General features: G+C 42.2%; 1 protein-coding gene across 1 annotated transcript; it reads right to left on the bottom strand.

Annotated features, from left to right (window-relative positions):
- Nucleotides 1–2,612: 2,612 nt before the first annotated feature.
- Nucleotides 2,613–3,341, bottom strand: LOC124525404 (coiled-coil domain-containing protein 71L-like). Its single transcript, XM_047097784.1, has one exon. The coding sequence runs from the start codon at nucleotides 3,339–3,341 to the stop codon at nucleotides 2,613–2,615; it is 729 nt and encodes a 242-aa protein (XP_046953740.1).
- Nucleotides 3,342–17,257: the final 13,916 nt, after the last annotated feature.

Here is a 17,257-nt window from a genome sequence, read left to right on the forward strand (position 1 = left end):
AATAATAGACGAAGCACAGGGAATATTTACGGCAGTGAAACATCTTGTAAGACAGTGAAATGCTTTGAATCATGGCATTGTGCGTTTGTCAAGACTCACCGAACTGCACACCACAGTGAATGCTAAGGTAAACTTCGGACTTTAGTTAATAATAGTTTTCATATGGGCTCATCCGTTGTAACAAATGCACTACACTGACACAAGAAGTTTCAAATGGGGAAAACTATGTTTTGGGGGGTAGGAGGGAGAACAGGGGAACTCTGCACTTTCCAGTCTTTTTCTGTAAACCAGCTTTTTAAAAGCTGTTTTAGAAAATAATCTCCCTTAATGAAAGGGAGGCAGAGAGACAGAGAGGAGGGAAGGAAAGAGGGAGAAAGGGACCTACTTAAAAGTCATGGAGGAAATGTAAGTTTGGATTACTAAGTGAAAGGATCCAATACAAAAAAGCCATTTGCTTTACGTTTCCAACTATGATATAGTTCTGGAAAAACAAAACAAAAGAAAACAACACAACGACACCTCTACAACAACAACAACAACAACAACAAAACGCCTTCGGAGACAGTAAAAAGACCAGTGGCTATTAGAGTTTAGGGGGAGAGAGGAAGTGGTAATAGGCGGAGCACAGGGCACTTTAGGGTGGTGTAATTATTCTGTGTGATACTGCAATAGTAGATACATACCATTATACATTTCTCAAAACTTATGAATCTATATAACACAAAATAAACCCTAACTGTTAGTTAATGATAATGTGTCTAATGATAATATGTCAACAAGAATGGCTCATCCATCACTTAGAATTAATGTATCCACATTAGTGCAAGGTACTATAGAAACTACCGGGGGTGAGGAACCTGTATTTTTTGTGCAATTTGTCTCTAAATCTAAAATTGTCCTTAAAAAATGGTCTGTTTAAAAAAACCCTGATTTAAAAAAAAAGAAAAAAGAGGGGCGCCTGGGTGGCGCAGTCGGTTAAGCGTCCGACTTCAGCCAGGTCACTATCTCGCGCTCCGTGAGTTCGAGCCCCGCGTCAGGCTCTGGGCTGATGGCTCGGAGCCTGGAGCCTGTTTCGGATTCTGTGTCTCCCTCTCTCTCTGCCCCTCCCCCGTTCATGCTCTGTCTCTTTCTGTCCCAAAAATGAATAAACGTTGAAAAAAAAATTTAAAAATAAATAAATAAATAAATAAATAAATAAATAAATAAATAAAAGAAAAAAGAAACCAAAAGAAAGTGTTGCCTCGGGAAAAGGTGTTCATGGGGGAAACAAAGCTTTTGATTTTTTATTGCAAGTCCTGATCTGCAATTCGGATGTTGTGTTATTTTTTTAACTGTTTGTATACAATACTTGGATTGATATTTCTCAAATAAAAAAATCTTTACACCTGCCAGAATAGATAACATGAAAAAGACCATATTAGCAAGTGTTTGCAAGGCTATCAGGTATTCAGAGCTCACAGGCACTACGCAGGCACTGCTATAGAAAGAAGTTTGTGTAAATCGGTATAACCAGTTTGGAAACAGTTTGGAGGAATCTTGCCAAAGCTGATAAGTTGGATGACATGTGAGCCAGCAAATTCTCTCCTAGGTAAATAAATACTATTGTAAAAAATGTTCACCAAATGACGTGTCCTATAATGTTCACTGAAGCTTTATTCAAAATTACCCTAAGCCAGAACCTACCTAAATGTCCACCAAGAGTTGTAGAAATATTGTAAACTATTCATATAATGAAATTCTATACACCAATGAGCAGAAAGGATCTATACATACAACAACATGAATATCACTAACATAAGTTTGAGTGAAGGAAGCTAGGTGTAGGACACATAATTCCATTTCTATATAGTCCCAAAACAAGCAAAAGTGGTATATTCTGTAAGAAGTCAGAATAATTGCCGTCCCAAAGGAGAGATAGACCGTGACTGAAAGAGGCACAGGTGGTCCCTTGGGGTCCTGGTACCTTTTTTAATGAGTGCTGATTCCACAAGTATATTGAACTTAATTGCATCAAGCTGTTCTCAGAGTACTTTTAATAATATATGTTCTTTTTTGCGTGCCTGGGTGGCTAGCCACTTAAGTGTCCAACTTTGGCTCAGGTCAAGATCTCATGGTTTGTGAGTTCGAGCCCCGCATCAGGTTCTGTGCTGACAGCTCAGAGCCTGGGGCCTGCTTCGATCCTGTGGCTCCCTATCTGGCCCTCCCCTGCTCACACGGTGTCTCTCTCTCAAAAATAAACAAACATGAAAACAATAATATATGTCCTTTTGAATGTGTACTACACTTCAGTAATCTTATTTTAATCTGAGTGCAGACCCCTAGTCACACCATTTTTTCTCTACTGTCTCTTCTAAACATTTAAAGAATATGTACTTTAAAACATCCTAGAAGATATATACATATACACACACAAAGAAAGAAAGAAATTGGCGGGAGGAGCCGGGAGGTGGGTGAACAGCAAAGAAACTCCAGCTTTATTACACAAGCATGGAACCAAATTCCTGTGGAGAGGGTGGGGGTGGAATGGCTTCTTCTGACGACTTCAGACCAATGAGGGAACAAGAGAGAACATGGATCTGCCCCTACAGTCCTGGAGACCTCTCAATCTGGGCTTAGGAAGCAAGGGGACCTCCGTTGTGGTCCAGGGGTCTCCTCCCTCCGCAGACCCAGTGCTGGGAGACAGCAGAGGGCACAGCTGCCCCGGAGTCCCAGAAGGCGGCGCCACATCCCGGGGGCGCGGGCCGGGACCATCTGGTGCTTCTTCGCCCGTAAAGTGCACTAGGGGACGCGGGCCCGGCTCTCACTGGTTCATCCCTCCAGGCACAACCCGTCCCGGGGCTGAGAGGTCGCGCGGCGGTGGCCCGAATCTCAAGCCCAGGCACTGGGAAGCGGCAGAGTCTCACCACGGGTGCCAGGTTCACTCCCAGGACTTGGCGCGCTTGGCGCCGCGCTTCTGCCAGGCTGCTCTCGACCCACACGTCGCCGACTACGCCGATGGTGGGCAAGGTGGTCCGCGTCGGGGTGGCCGCCCTCCCACTCTCCTCCAGGGTGCGGCCCCCGGGGGCCGCGGGCTTGCGGGCGCTGCTGTGCTCGCGGGACGGCGGCGGCGGGGGCGGCACCTTCCTCTGGCCGACCGCGACCATCCGGGATCCGTAGCGCCTCCTCCTGGCAGCTGGCCGGCACGTCTGGAGGCGGGCCTCGGGGGGGGGGGCCTGGTGCCCCCTCGTGTACACCACCTTCTCCTCAGGCGCCTCCAGCGCGGCCCCTCCTGCAGCGCTAGAGGCTCCTCCCCGAGCGGCTGGGGCCAGGGCCTCCCGGGGCCTGCGCCGCCGCCTCTTCATGCGGCTCAGGATGTGAGGCCGCTAGGGGCCGCCCGCGCTTGCCAGGTCTCGCCGCCGCCGCCGGGCCCTGATGAATTTCCTACCATGAAGCCAAATCAGGCGGCAGGCTGTGAGAGTTACACCGCAGTTGCTAGGAGACCATGCGCTTTGTGAGGTCAATGTCTGCCTATCTTATCACTGCCGGCTGCCCAAAGCTGCCTTAGGTTGGGCTGTGTTTAAGATTGTGCCCTCCAGACAGACCTGCACGTAATGTTACCTGAGAAGGCCCATAGTTCTTCACGAGTTCAAGAGGGTTGTCCTCGACGGGAACGCACTGGTGCCTCAGCCTCCATTAATTCCATCTAACATGAGATGACACTTAGCGGTGGAGAGTACACACAACTTGCAATCAAACAAGACTGTAAGAGGGTTTTAGCTAATTAAATGCCTTGTCATGCAATGCACCGAAAGCCAAATTGAAGTAACTACTCTACTCTTTCAAAGAATACAGATATACTGTGCCTTGTTTAGGGTTCCATATGTGTGTTGCATAGCTCACAGTTCAGGAAGCTGTTCTTCACAGCAGCAGCAAACCGTTTGCCTAGTTAGTATCCATGCTCACTTTCACGCAGCTTAGGGAAGACCGAGGCATTGTGTGCTTCAGAGCAAAGCGTCAACGAATTCTGCGTGAGTGGCCATTAGGGCATTCAGTGCCACTAAAACCTATTCGGTACCTACCAATTCATGATATTCCAGGTAAGTCATACACAAGGTAGTAAAAGACCGTATGGGATTCCAAGGGTAGAAAACGTGTTACCCCGTCCGTGTAAGTGCTTTTGAAAGCAACCAGCATGGTCCATCCATCATCACCACATACACAAATTATTCACAAAATATTACTAGGACCACCTACCATGATCAATTGAAATCCACTTCCTCATGAAAGCATGACACCAAACTATGTGAATCAATAAAAGTGATAAGTCATGGTAACAATCAGAAGAGACAAGTGCCAAGGTCAATGTGATACATGTGAGAGGCCTCTGTCTTTATTCAACTCCTTTTCTTAAACACACGAACCAAACTTTCATCTACGCAGCTTAGGCCAGTACGACCTCACGTTCATAAAGTGCTGAAAATGGAAAGCTATCCTCATATTCAGTAAGAGCAACCCCTGGATTTCCTTTCTCATTAAATGTACTTTATTTTCAAATTGGTTTCCTCTCAACACCCAGTGTTCATCCCAACAGGTGCCCTCCTCAATGCCCGTGGCCCACTTTCCCCTCTCCCCAACCCCACGTCAACCCTCAGTCTGTTATCAGTATTTAAGAGTCTCTTATGGTTTGCCTCCCTCCCTCTCTATAACTTTTCCCCCCATCACCTCCCCCATGGTCTTCTGCTAAGTTTCTCAGGATCCACACATGGATGAAAACGTATGGTATCTGTCTTTCTCCGCCGTACTTCTTTCACATAGCATAATATCCCCCAGTTCCATCCACGTTGCTACAAATGGCCACATTTTGTTCTTTCTCATTGCCAAGTAGTACTCCATAGTATACATAAACCATAACTTCTTTATCCACTTGTTAGTTGATAGACAGCTAGGCTCTTTCCATACTTTGGCAGTTGTTGAAAGTAGTGCTATCAACATTGGGGTACATGTGACCCTATGTCTCAGCACTCCTGTACCCCTTGGGTAAATTCCTAGCAGTGCTATTGCTGGGTCTTCGGGTAGATCTATTTTGAATGATTTGGGGAACCTCCACACTGTTTTCCAGAGCGGCTGCACTAGGTTGCATTCCCACCAACAGTGCAAGAGGGTTCCTGTGTCTCCACATCCTCACCAGCATCTACAGTCTTCTAATTTCCTCACTGTAGCCACTCTGACTGGCATGAGGTGGTATCTCAGTGCGGTTTTGCTTTGGATTTCCCTGACGAGGAGTGCTGTTGAGCAACTTTTCATGTGTCTCTTGACAATCTGGATGTCTTTTTTAGAACAGTGTCTGTTCAAGTCTTCTGCCCGTTTCTTCACTGGTTTATTTGATTTCGGGTGTGGAGTTGGTGAGTCCTTTTTACAGGTTTTGGATACTAGCCAATTATCCAGTATGACTTTTGCACACATCTTTTCCCATTCGGTCAGTTGCCTTTTAGTTTTGTTGATTGTTTCCTTCATTATGGAGAAGATTTTTATTTTGATGAGATGCCAATAGTTCATTTTGCTTTTAATTCCCTTGCCTTTGGAGATGTGTCAGCTAAGAACTTGCTGACGCTGAGGTCAAAGAGGGTTTTTCCTGCTTTCTCCTCCAGGGTTTGATGGTTTCCTGTCTCACATTCACGTCCATCATCCATTGTGAGTTTATTGTTGTGAGTGGTGTAAGAAAGTGTTCTAGTTTCATTCTTCTGCATGTTGCTGTCCACTTCTCTTAGCACCATTTGTTAAAGAGACTGTCTTTTTTTCCATTGGATATTCTTTCCTGCTTTGTCAAAGATTAGTTGGCCATACGTATGTGGGTCCAATTCTGGGGTCTCTATTCTATGCCATTAAGTCCATGTAGTTGTTTCTGTGCCAATACCATGCTTTCTTGATGGCTATAGTTTAGTGGTAGAGGCGAAAGTCTGGCATTGTGGTGCCTCTCACTTTGGTTTTCTTTTTCAGTATTACTTTGGCTATTCAGGGTCTTTTGTGTTTCCATACACATTTTATGATTGCTTGTTCCAGCTTGGAGAAGAGTGCTGGTTCAATGTGATTGGTGCTGCATATCATGTGAGGATTCCGTTGGGTCGTATTGACATTTCGCCAATATTTATTCTTCCAATCCACGAACATGGAATGTGTTTTGCTTTCTCTGTATCTCTTCAATTTGCTTCACAAGCCTTCTACAGTTTCAGCATACAGATCTTTTACCTCTTCGGTTAGGTTTATTCCTACGTATGTTATGACTCTTGGTGCATTGTAAATGGATCTGTTTCTTTATTTCTCTTTCTGTTACTTCATTATTGGTGTATAAAACGCAACCAATTTCTGTACATTGATTTTGTACCCTGCAACATTGCTAAATTCATGTATCAGTGCTAGAGGACTTTTGATGGAGTGTGTCGGAAATTCCATGTATATTGTCATGCCATCTGCAAAAAGTAGAAGTTTGACTTCATCTTTGCAAATGATGATACCTTTAATTTCATTTACTCTCTGATTACTGAGGCTAAGACTTCAAACACTATGTTCAACAACCGGGGTGAGAGTGGACATCTCTGTCTTGTTCCCGATCTCAGGGAGAATGCTCTCAGTTTTTCCCCATTGAGGACGATATTTACTGTGGGCTTCTGATAATGGCTTTTATGATGTTTAAAGTAGTTTCCTTCTATCCCAACTTTCTTGAGGGTTTGTCTTAGGTAAGGATCCGGTATTTTCTCAAATACCTTTTTCTGCATCTGTTGACAGTGTACTAGGGTTCTTATCTTTTCTTTTATTAATGTGATGTAGCACAATGATTGATTTGTGATTATGGCACTAGCCCTGCAAGCCAGGAATGAATCCCACTTGATCGTGTTGAATAATACTTTCTATATGCTATTGAATGTGATTTGCTAGTATCTTGTTGAGAATTTTTGCACCCCTATTCATCAGGGATATTGGCCTGTAATTCTCCTTTTTTTCTGTGTCTCTGTCTGGTTTGGGAATCACCATAATGCTGGCTTCATAAAATGCGTCTGGAAGTTTTCCTTTCATTTCCATTTTTTGGAACAGCTTGGGAAGGATAGCTATTATCTCTGCTTTAAATGTCTGCTAGAAATCGCCAGGGAAGCCACTTGGACCAGGAGTCTTATTTATTGGGAGATTTTTGATGACTGATTCAATTTCCTCACTAGTTATGGGTCTGTTCACATTTTCTATTACTTCCCGTTTGAGCTTTGGAAGTGTGTGGGTATGGAGGCATTTGTCCATTTCTTCCAGGTTGTCCAGTTTGTTGGCATAGAAGATTTTATAGTGTTTCCTGATGAATGCTTGAATTGCTGAGGGATTCTTTGTAATAATTCCATTTTCTTTCGTGATTTGACTATTTGGGTCCCCTCTCTTTTCTTTTTGAGAAGCCAGGCTAGACGTTTGTCATTTTTGTGTATTTCTTCAAAAACACAACTCTTGGTTTCATTGATGTGCTCTACTGTTTTCCATTAGACTCCATATTGTTTCTTTCTGCTCTGATCTTTATTATTTTTCTTTTTCTGCTCGCTTTGGGGTGTCTTTCCTGTCCTGCTTCTAGTTCCTTTAGGTGTGCTGTTAGATTTTGTATTGGGGATTTTACTTGTTTCTTGAAATATGCCTGGATAGCAATGTTTGTTGTTGTTGATGTTGTTGTTTTTGTTGTTGTGTTTTGTTTTTTTTGTTGTTGTTGTTCCCTGTCAGGACTGCCCTTGCTGCATCCCGAAGGGTTTGCATTGTTGTATTTCATTTTCATTTGTTTCCTTATATCTTTTAATTTCTTCTCAAATTGCCTGGTTGACCCATTTATTCGTTAGTGGGATGTTTTTTAACCTCCATGCTTTTGGAGATGTTCCACCTTTTTTTCTGTGTTTAATTTAATGTCCCCTGCAATTACCACATTCGTATCAACAAGGTTCTGTATGTTTTTAATTAATTGTTTTATATATTTGTGTGTCTCCGAATTTGGTGTGTAGACATTTAAAATTTTTAGCTCTTCCTGATGGAGAGACCCTGAAATTAATGTAGAAAGCCCTTCGTCATCTCTTGTTACAGCCTTTCATTTCAACTCTACTTTGTATGATATAAGTTGGCTACTCCAGGTTTCTTTTGACCTCCAGTAGCATGATAGATAGTCTCCATCCCCTCACTTTCAATCTGAAGGTGTCCTCATGTCTAAAATCAGTCTCTTGTAGACAGCAAATAGATGGGTCTTGTTCTGTTTTTTGTTTTTGTTTTTTCTATCCATTCTGATACGCTATGTTTTTTGGTTGGAGCATTTAGTCCATCAAAATTCCATGTTATTATGGAAAGATATGCGATTAGAGTCATTGTGATGTCTGTAGGTTTCATGCTTGCAGTGGTGCAGCAGTTTCCTTTCCCACCAACAGTGAGAGAGGGTTCCTCTTTCTCCATATCCTCACCAGCATCTGTGGTTTCCTAAGTTGCTCAGTTTAGCCACACTGACTAGTGTCAGGTGGTATCTCAGTGTGGTTTTGATTTGAATTTTCCTGATGATGAGTGATGTTGAGCATCCTTTCATGTGTCTGTGGGCCATCTGGATGTCTCCTTTGGAAAAGTGTCTGTTGATGTCTTCTGCCCATTGTTTCACTGTAGTACATTTTCCAGGTGTGACTTGGGTAAGTTCTTTATACATTTTGTATAGTAACCCTTTATCCAATATGTCATTCGCAAATATCTTCACTCCTTCCATCGGTTGCCTTTTAATTTTGCTGATTGTTTCCTTTGCAGTGCCAAAGTTTTTTACCCTGACCAGGTCCTGATCATTCATTTTTGCTTTTCATTCCCTTGTCTTTTGAGATATGCCAAGGAACAAATTGCTGCAGTTGAGGTCAAACGGGTTTTTTCCTCTTTTCTCCTCTAAGGTTTTGATGGTTTCCTGTCTCACATTTAAGTCTTTCATCCATTTGGCATTTATTTTTGTGCACGTTGTAAGAAAGTCATCTAGTTTATTCCTCATCATGTTGCTGTTCAGTTCTCCCAGCACCCTCTGTAAAGAGACTGTCTTGTATCCATTGGATTGTCTTTCCAGTTTTGTCAAAGATTAGTTCACCATACATTTGTGGGGCCCCTTCTGGGTTCGCTATGCTGTTTCATTTGTTCATGGGCCTGTTTTTGTGCCAATGTCATACTATCTTGATGATTACAGCTTCGTAGGAGAGGGGAACGTCTGGGCTGCCTCCCACTTTGGCTTTCTTTTCTCCACATAACTTTGACTACTCAGGTTCTTTGGTTGTTCCGTGTAAATTTTCAGATTGCTTGCTCTAGTCTGGAGAAGAATGTTGGTACAATTTTGATTCGTATGGTATTAAACGTGTAGATTTCTTTTGGTAGTATTGACATTTTAACAGTATTCGTTCTTCCACTCTATAGGCATGGATTGTTTTGTTTTGTTTTTTTCTGAATTTGTTGTGTCTTCATCATTTTTTTCATAAATTTTCTACACTTTTCACTGTACAGATCTTTTACACCTTTGCTTAGGTTTCTTGCTATGTATTTTGCGGTTCTTGGTGAAATTGTAACTGGCATTGATTTCTTGACCTGTCTTTCTGTTGTTTCCTTATTGGTGTATAGAAATGCAACCAGTTTCTTTACACTGATTTTGTATCCTGTGAGTTTGGTCAATGCATGTATCAGATCTAGTAGCGTTTCCATGGAGTCTTTTGGGTTCTCCGCGTTCAGTCTCATGTCATCTTTGAAAGGCCAAAGTTTGACTTTCAATGATATATGTTCAGTTAAGTGTAGTTAAAAAAGAATTTACCTTTCGGGCTCTATGTTAACTTCATAATTGCACAATAAGTGACAAATAAGCAAGAACTGTGCATGTTATCCCACATTAGAATTGGTAACTGGAATCTAACTCTTTAAAACATATTGAATCCCTCACGATATGGATAGAAGTATGAAACATCTAACTTCACCCAGTGCACACGTGTGTATTTGTAAACACATACGCTAAACAGCAAAATTGTAATAGTAGTGAGGTGTGCCAAATTTTACATGTTCATGGGACAGATACTATTGTTTTACCGTCTTTATGGTAGCAGCCCAAATAAGACATTTGGAATCAAGGAGAGAATCCAGAACCTACAGGGTACATTCTCCATGCTCTATTCTGGATTTCAAATAAATGAACAAATGGAATTAAAAAATACATTGCACTGGTAATCATGTTTATTGCAATTGTGCAATAACTTTTTATGGACTCTAGCCATAATAAGAGTGCACGTGAATAGGTGTTGGAAATAACACACTTTATTGGACATGACCAAACTCACTACAAACATATACTTTCAAAAACTTTTTAATATTCATTTTTTCAGACATTCTATAAGGCCTAGTAACTTATTACTCCACATTTAGAAGAGCAAAGGTCGACATGGTGAACTTTGCACGTGTTACAATGGCTATCACATAATATTATTTGATATCCAAGAATTTTAAACAACTATACAGCTGCACGGCTCATGCTAGGGATTTAAAGTTTGACATATTTTGGGTTTCTGTTTTTCATTTTTTAATCGGTTTTTTTAGAATTAGCTTTTGCTACAATCGCATAACTACTAACTTGGGTAATGGACATCCAAGGTTCCAGCTTATCTGTTTTTGTATCAGTGATGAAAATCAATCTCTATGTCATTGCCTTCTCAATTAACCATGGCTATGTTTAGTTCTTTTATCACTGCAATAATAAATTCTCTATTGTCTTCTATGCCTTTTTTGAAGCCCAGTGATTAATCTTATGACTATGATGCTACATTCTTGTTCTTATACTGCTTTTATCTATTTTGATCAATTCTTTAACGGTCACTTCTTCCTGGAATTTCGTCTGAGGGGAATTCTTCCGTTTCATCATTTTGGATAGTTTTCTATCCCTTGTGTGTTTTAACGTTGTTGTTGTTGTTTTGTTTTGTTTTGTTTTATGTGCTCTGCACCTGAGAGCACTGCTACATTAAAGTGGGCTCACACCCTCTCCGTGGCCTGGCCCTTCAGGAGGTGTGTTTTGGAAAGTGTTACTTGCTTCGTGTTGCTATGACTTTTGTTGTTTGATTTCTCATCTCAGAGTGATTTTTGAAAATCCCACGAGGTGTGCTTTGATGTGTTCCTTGAAGTACCAAATGAAGTAATTGGAGGTTTGCACTATCTTGACAGGGGTTAAAACACCTTAAGTTGCCATGGATGGGTGTTCTTGCCCTTCCCAACAATGGGGGTTACTCCTGGTAGTGAGATCCTGGAGATGTGATGGCGCCAAAGCCCCGGCGCCACACAGACAGCTCCTCTGAAAAGCTCTAGGCAACTGCACTTATGAAAGCCGCTCATTTTCTGATTTCCCAGAGGTTACCTTGGGCAAAATTGTGGATTTTTTAAATTCCCTGGCCCCATCTCTTTCTTCTACCAGCCAGATCTTAGATTGTAGGCAGATGATACCTCCGAGGTTGCTTTTCCAATTTGTAAAGGGGAAGTATAACGCCTATGTCCAGTATAGTGGTGAGATTATAGGTAATGCCTGTAAAACGTGTGGAAAAACTCCTGGCACATTACACTCCATAAACACTGTATTTTGTTTTGATTTCCTCATAGTTGTCACTGCACCCATCTCCAGGGTGGGGTCTTTTGTACGTCAAAATGTAAGCTACACCATAGAAGCTATCAACGAGGCAAAATGTTTCTCCTATGCTTGAGGACGTGACCCTTCCCTTTTTTGTATATGCATACTAAATTTGGTGGTAGAGATTATTGAAGACTTGAATGTATATTGCAGTCTAGCACACCGGGAGATACTTAAAAATCCCCTATTTCAGGCATCGTGGATACACATATTGAACACCTTAGGTGTCAGGTGCTATTAGGTACAAGTACACAGTGATAATCCAACATGCACGCTCCATATACTCAGGATGTTTCAAACCTTAGCTACAAATGGTACACGTGTAATTACACCTTGTGGCAAATGCTGTTAAATAAAAGACTAAGTGTTATGAGAAGGAATGGCACAGGGGACAAAGTGTAGATTAGAGGATTGGCCAACAAAGGTTTGTTGGGGAGAAAAGTCCTTTATTCAAACTTGGACCCGTAGCAAGAACTGGTAAGGAAACTAGCGAACACAAAATGCATTCTAAGAGGAACCTACATGGGTCTAATTTGAGCAACCATGAGGAGAGACCGTCCCGGTCACCTAATGAAAGGAGAATGAGGAAAGATGGCATTAGAGGGGTGACAAGGCAGGACTGCCAACATCTGGTGGTCACGTTACAGATTCTATGTGTCATTTTGAGTACAGTGCAGATTAGAGGGTTGTCTTAAGCAGAGGGATGAACTGCTCAGGTCAGGATTTTTGGATTGCATTCCGGATGCAGTGAGAAGAATGAAGTGGGATTTTGGTGGGAAGGGAAAGGCAGCATGGGGCTAAGAACGAAAATGGAGAGTAGGCAGAAGGTGGTGAGAAACTAGCTGGCTTGGCATACGTTGGAGGTGGAGTTGAGAGCCCCTGCTGCTGAGTGGATCACAGGAAAGACGTTGAGGAGGGGAGGACTGACAATGAGTCTCTTTCCCTCTTGAGCAACTGAAGACAATGCCCCATTAACAGAGAAACACAAGAGGGGTCTTAAGTTGGTCATGCATTTCAATTGATTGTTGATTGGGTATTAATTCATATGCTTAGAGAATTTTGCTTAGAATGTTATCTTTTCATTGTTTTGTTTCCACAATTGCTTCGTTATTACCATCTTGAGGTTCTAACTGATGGTCTCCAATTCTTCGCTGTCACCAAGACCTTCTTACATAAGAGTATGGACATGAGGGGTTATGTAGGTACATCATCTTCAACCCAGTCTTTGTCACCGTCACAAATACTTAATGGCCACTGTTGGAGAAGAACCTCAAGCTCCAACAGGGTTGTTCTCACTGTTCTCGGAATGTCTGCCCCTCCTTTATTCCCACACATTTGCTTTTGTCCCCTTTGTCCTCCTCCCCCTCTGCCTGCCAACTAGAAATGTGGTCATCCTTTAAGATTCTTTGTGCTATGCCTCTGAGACGCGTTTCCTGATTAACTCGGCTAAGTGGACTTCTCCTGATACATGAAACTTGACCTTGAAGTCTCACTGTGCTTTGTATGGTGTTTGGGTTTTTTCTACCCTCAAATATTGAAAGTTTCTTGAAGGCAAGGATGAGGTCTTGCATGCTTTCAGAAACTTTTATAAACACTCAAACACGGTCAAAGTTGAGAAATCTTTCTTGGTGAAGTGGTTGAGTCAACGTCAAATCAGGTGGGAGGGGAGTCTGCTGAAGCAATCACACTGGACTGTTTGAAACTATCCTTGATATATTGAATGGACCTAATAAATTTATGAATTGACACATTTTATTTATTTAACTGATACTAGACTGAATCATTTATTTGAAATGTTACTTTATGATTACGGCGGTCTTAAAGTTTATTGCAGAAAATTTAGAAAATAAACAAGAAAGAAAGAACAATGGTCATAAGTCAAACACCTGGAGATATGCATATCTAAACACCGTTTGTATGTTTATGTATTTTTGGCCGAGAGAGAGAACGAGAGATGAGCAAGAGTGGGTGATGGGAGGAGAGAGAGAGATAGAGAGAATCATAAGCAGGCTCCACGCTGTCAGTGCAGAGCTCAATGTGGAGCTTGGTCCCACACACTGTGGAATCATAACTGAGCTGGAATCAAGAGCCACATGCTTAACCGAGTGAGCCATTCAGGCGCCCCTGGTGGTAAGCACCTCTAACACTGTGGTATAATCGTCAGGGAAGAGGTATATGTACATGCATTAACCAAAATTAGCTATGTAGCTGTGAATCCCATTTTTGGTCCTCTAGTGATACGAGCATTTCACTAGGTCATAAATGTTCTGCAGGGCTATGAATTGTAAAGGCCACATAGCATGCCATAACTTATTTAAAAAAATTTTTTAATGTTTATTTATTTTTGAGACAGAGAGAGACAGAGCATGAATGGGGGAGGGTCAGAGAGAGAGGGAGACACAGAATCCGAAGCAGGCTCCAGGCTCTGAGCTGTCAGCACAGAGCCCGACGCGGGGCTCGAAGTCACGGACCTTGAGATCATGACCCGAGCTGAAGTCGGACGCCCAATCGACTGAGCCACCCAGGCACCCCATGCCATAAATTATTTAAACACGGCTATTCATCATTTAGGATGTTCCATTTTCTTGCTTCAATTAGTTGCTACAAGGAGAATTAGATTTTCATGGTGTAGACACAGTTTAGTAAATGTGAATTAAAAAATAAAAAGAACTGCAGCCGGTAATGTGAGGCGGAGGAACAGGTATGACCAGATTTCCCTTCACCTTGTCTATTGCTGGCAGTCTTTACACCCTTCTCTCCCTCATACTCTTTTTCTCCTCCTTGACCCACAACCTCCACCTCTTTATTCCTCCTTCTTCTCATCCTCGTTTCACTGTCTATGCTGGCCTCCTTGCTTCCCATCAGTACACACGTTCACACTCCTGCCTTGGGGAATTCATGGGTCCTTCTGCCTAGATCACCTTCCTGTCAGCAGGTAGTACTCTCATTTCCGTGAGGTATTTTTCAACTGGTACCTTTTTCAGTAAGGCCCTCTGTGTCGAGTATTTCACCCTGTCTAGTATTTCACACCCCCTCCCCCAATGCTTATATCCTCTCCAAGATGTATTTACTTTTTTTTCCCCCATTCATTATTCTCTACCATAGTTTCTAGGTCCATTATCTTTGTCAGTCTCCCCCACTGGACTATTAAGCACCAAGAGTGCAGTGATCCTTGCTCCTTTGATTCACTAGTGGATCCTCAGGGTGTAGACTGTGTTGTCCCATTCTAAATGCTCCAAAACTATTTATTGAATGATTCAATGAATCAACATCACTCCTTCTTTCTTAAGAATGTTTTATAATTTTGTACTTTACACTTACATCTATGATCCCCTTGAGTGAATGTTTGTATAAGTGATGAATTTAGGTCAAGGCTTCTTTTACTTAATTAATCAATGAACCTATTGATTAAACAATTAATTACTTAGTAATTGATTACTATTGCATACGAACACTTAATTGTTCCAGTAACACTTGTGAAAGACTATATCCTTTTTTCTGTTGGGTTGGCTATATGTCATTATCAGAAGTTGGGTGAGGATGCTTGTGTATGGGGTCAGTTTCTGGATTCTCTGTTCTATCTCTTGATCTGTGTGTCCATCTTTCGTCAATATCACACTGCCTTGATTAATGGAGGTTTTTTTTTTAATTTTTTTTCAATGTTTTTATTTATTTTTGGGACAGAGAGAGACAGAGCATGAACGGGGGAGGTGCAGAGAGAGAGGGAGACACAGAATCAGAAACAGGCTCCAGGCTCCGAGCCATCAGCCCCGAGCCCGACGCGGGGCTCAAACTCACGGACCGCGAGATCGTGACCTGGCTGAGGTCGGACGCTTAACCGACTGCACCACCCAGGCGCCCCTGTGGAGGTTTATATTAAGTCTTAAAATTGTGCAACATGAGTTCTCCAACTTGGTTATTTTTCAGAGCTGTTTGGCTGTTCTCGTTCCTTTGTCTTTTCACACACATAGTTTAGAATCAGCTTGCTGATATCCACAAAATAATCCTGGGATTTCGACTGGGATTATGTTGAATCTCTAGATCAAGTTGATAATTGACATCTTACTAGCAAGGCTTCCATGGATAGATATGGCATATCTCTCCATTTATTTATATCTTCCTTGATTTACCCAATCAGCCTTCTGTGGCTTTTCACGTACAGATCCTGTGCATGGTTGTTAGAGTTAAATGTTAAGTATTTCAATGTTTGGTGTGATTTTAAATGGTTCTTTAAAAACAGTTCATATTCTAATGGTTCATTGCTTATGTGTAAAAATTAAACTGAGTTTTATATATTGACCGTGTATTCTGGGGCTTATTTAATTATGTTTGAGTTCTAGAAAACTGATGTATACTCCTTAGAATTTGTTTCATGTTGATAATCACATGATTTAAGAGTTGAGGCAGTTTTCAGGGCACCTTGATGGCTCCGTCACTTGACTACCAGACTGCTGGGTTCAGCAGCTCAGGTCATGGTCCTATGGTCAGGGGATTGAGCCCCGTTTGGGGCTCTGTGCTAAGCATAGAGCCTGCTTAAGCTTCTCTCTCTGTCTTTCTCTCTGTCTCTTTCTCTCCCCGTCTCTGCTCATTCTCTCTTTCCAAAATACGAATTGAAAAATAAATAAATAAATGAATCGAGATACTTTTTATTTTTACTTTTTCCAATCCGAAGGCCTTTTCTATGCCTTTTTCTGTACATGCCACGCTTGTAATCAGGGGAGGTACTGGTGTTTATGTCGATTTGTACACAGAAGTGGCAGATTCCCTGCTTTTATTGTCTCCTTCCTTGGATTTCTCCCAAACTTTCCCCAATCAAAATAGGATTCAGAGGGACCCTATTCTCTTTTCGGTTCAAGATGGCTGTGTAGGAAGGCCTTGAACTCAACTCCTCCAAGGTGAAAGAACATTTCAACTACCTCCACATTGACCTTAAACTTTCTAATTGATTCACTTTTTCTTTCCAGCTTCTCTCTTTCTGTATGTTTATTTATTTTTGAGACAGAGGGAGACAAAGCGCAAGTGGGGGACTGGCAGAGAGACAGGGAGACATAGAATCTGAAACAGGCTCCCGGCTCTGAGCTGTCAGCACAGAGCCCAATGCGGGGCATGAACCCAGGAGCCCTGAGATCATGACCAGAACTGAAGTCGGATGCTTAATCAGCTGAGCCACCCAGGCGCCCCCTCCCCACTCTCAGCTTATCTCTTAATTCAGGATCCTGAAAGCAAAGTATCACCTCATGGGAACTGAAACTACCCCTCTAGCAATAAGGACTCCCTGAGCCAATAAGACTCCACCCTCAAGCCCAAGACAATGACCAACCTGACCTTAGTGACCACCTGTGTGTACCTACCTCTTTTTGTCCCACATTTTCCTTACATAAACCTGGAGGTCTTCTCAGCACTTTACAGAGAGTCTTTGATGTGAGTCTGCTGTATGTCTGGTGTCGGCCTCTGGATAAGTTCCCCATTTGTTTCACCTCCACTAGTTCCTTTGAAATGCGATTTTGTCAGTAATGAGTAGCCAAACCTCACCTTTTTTGGGTACCCTGGAGCGAGGTGCTCTTGTGCCTGAACTCCCTGACTACATTTTCTGGTGAACCAGCCAGA

Source organism: Lynx rufus, unplaced genomic scaffold, assembly GCF_022079265.1.
Source record: "Lynx rufus isolate CCGP_SWC_20201006 ecotype Redwood Valley unplaced genomic scaffold, mLynRuf1.p SCAF_41, whole genome shotgun sequence".
Classification (NCBI taxonomy): domain Eukaryota; kingdom Metazoa; phylum Chordata; class Mammalia; order Carnivora; family Felidae; genus Lynx; species Lynx rufus.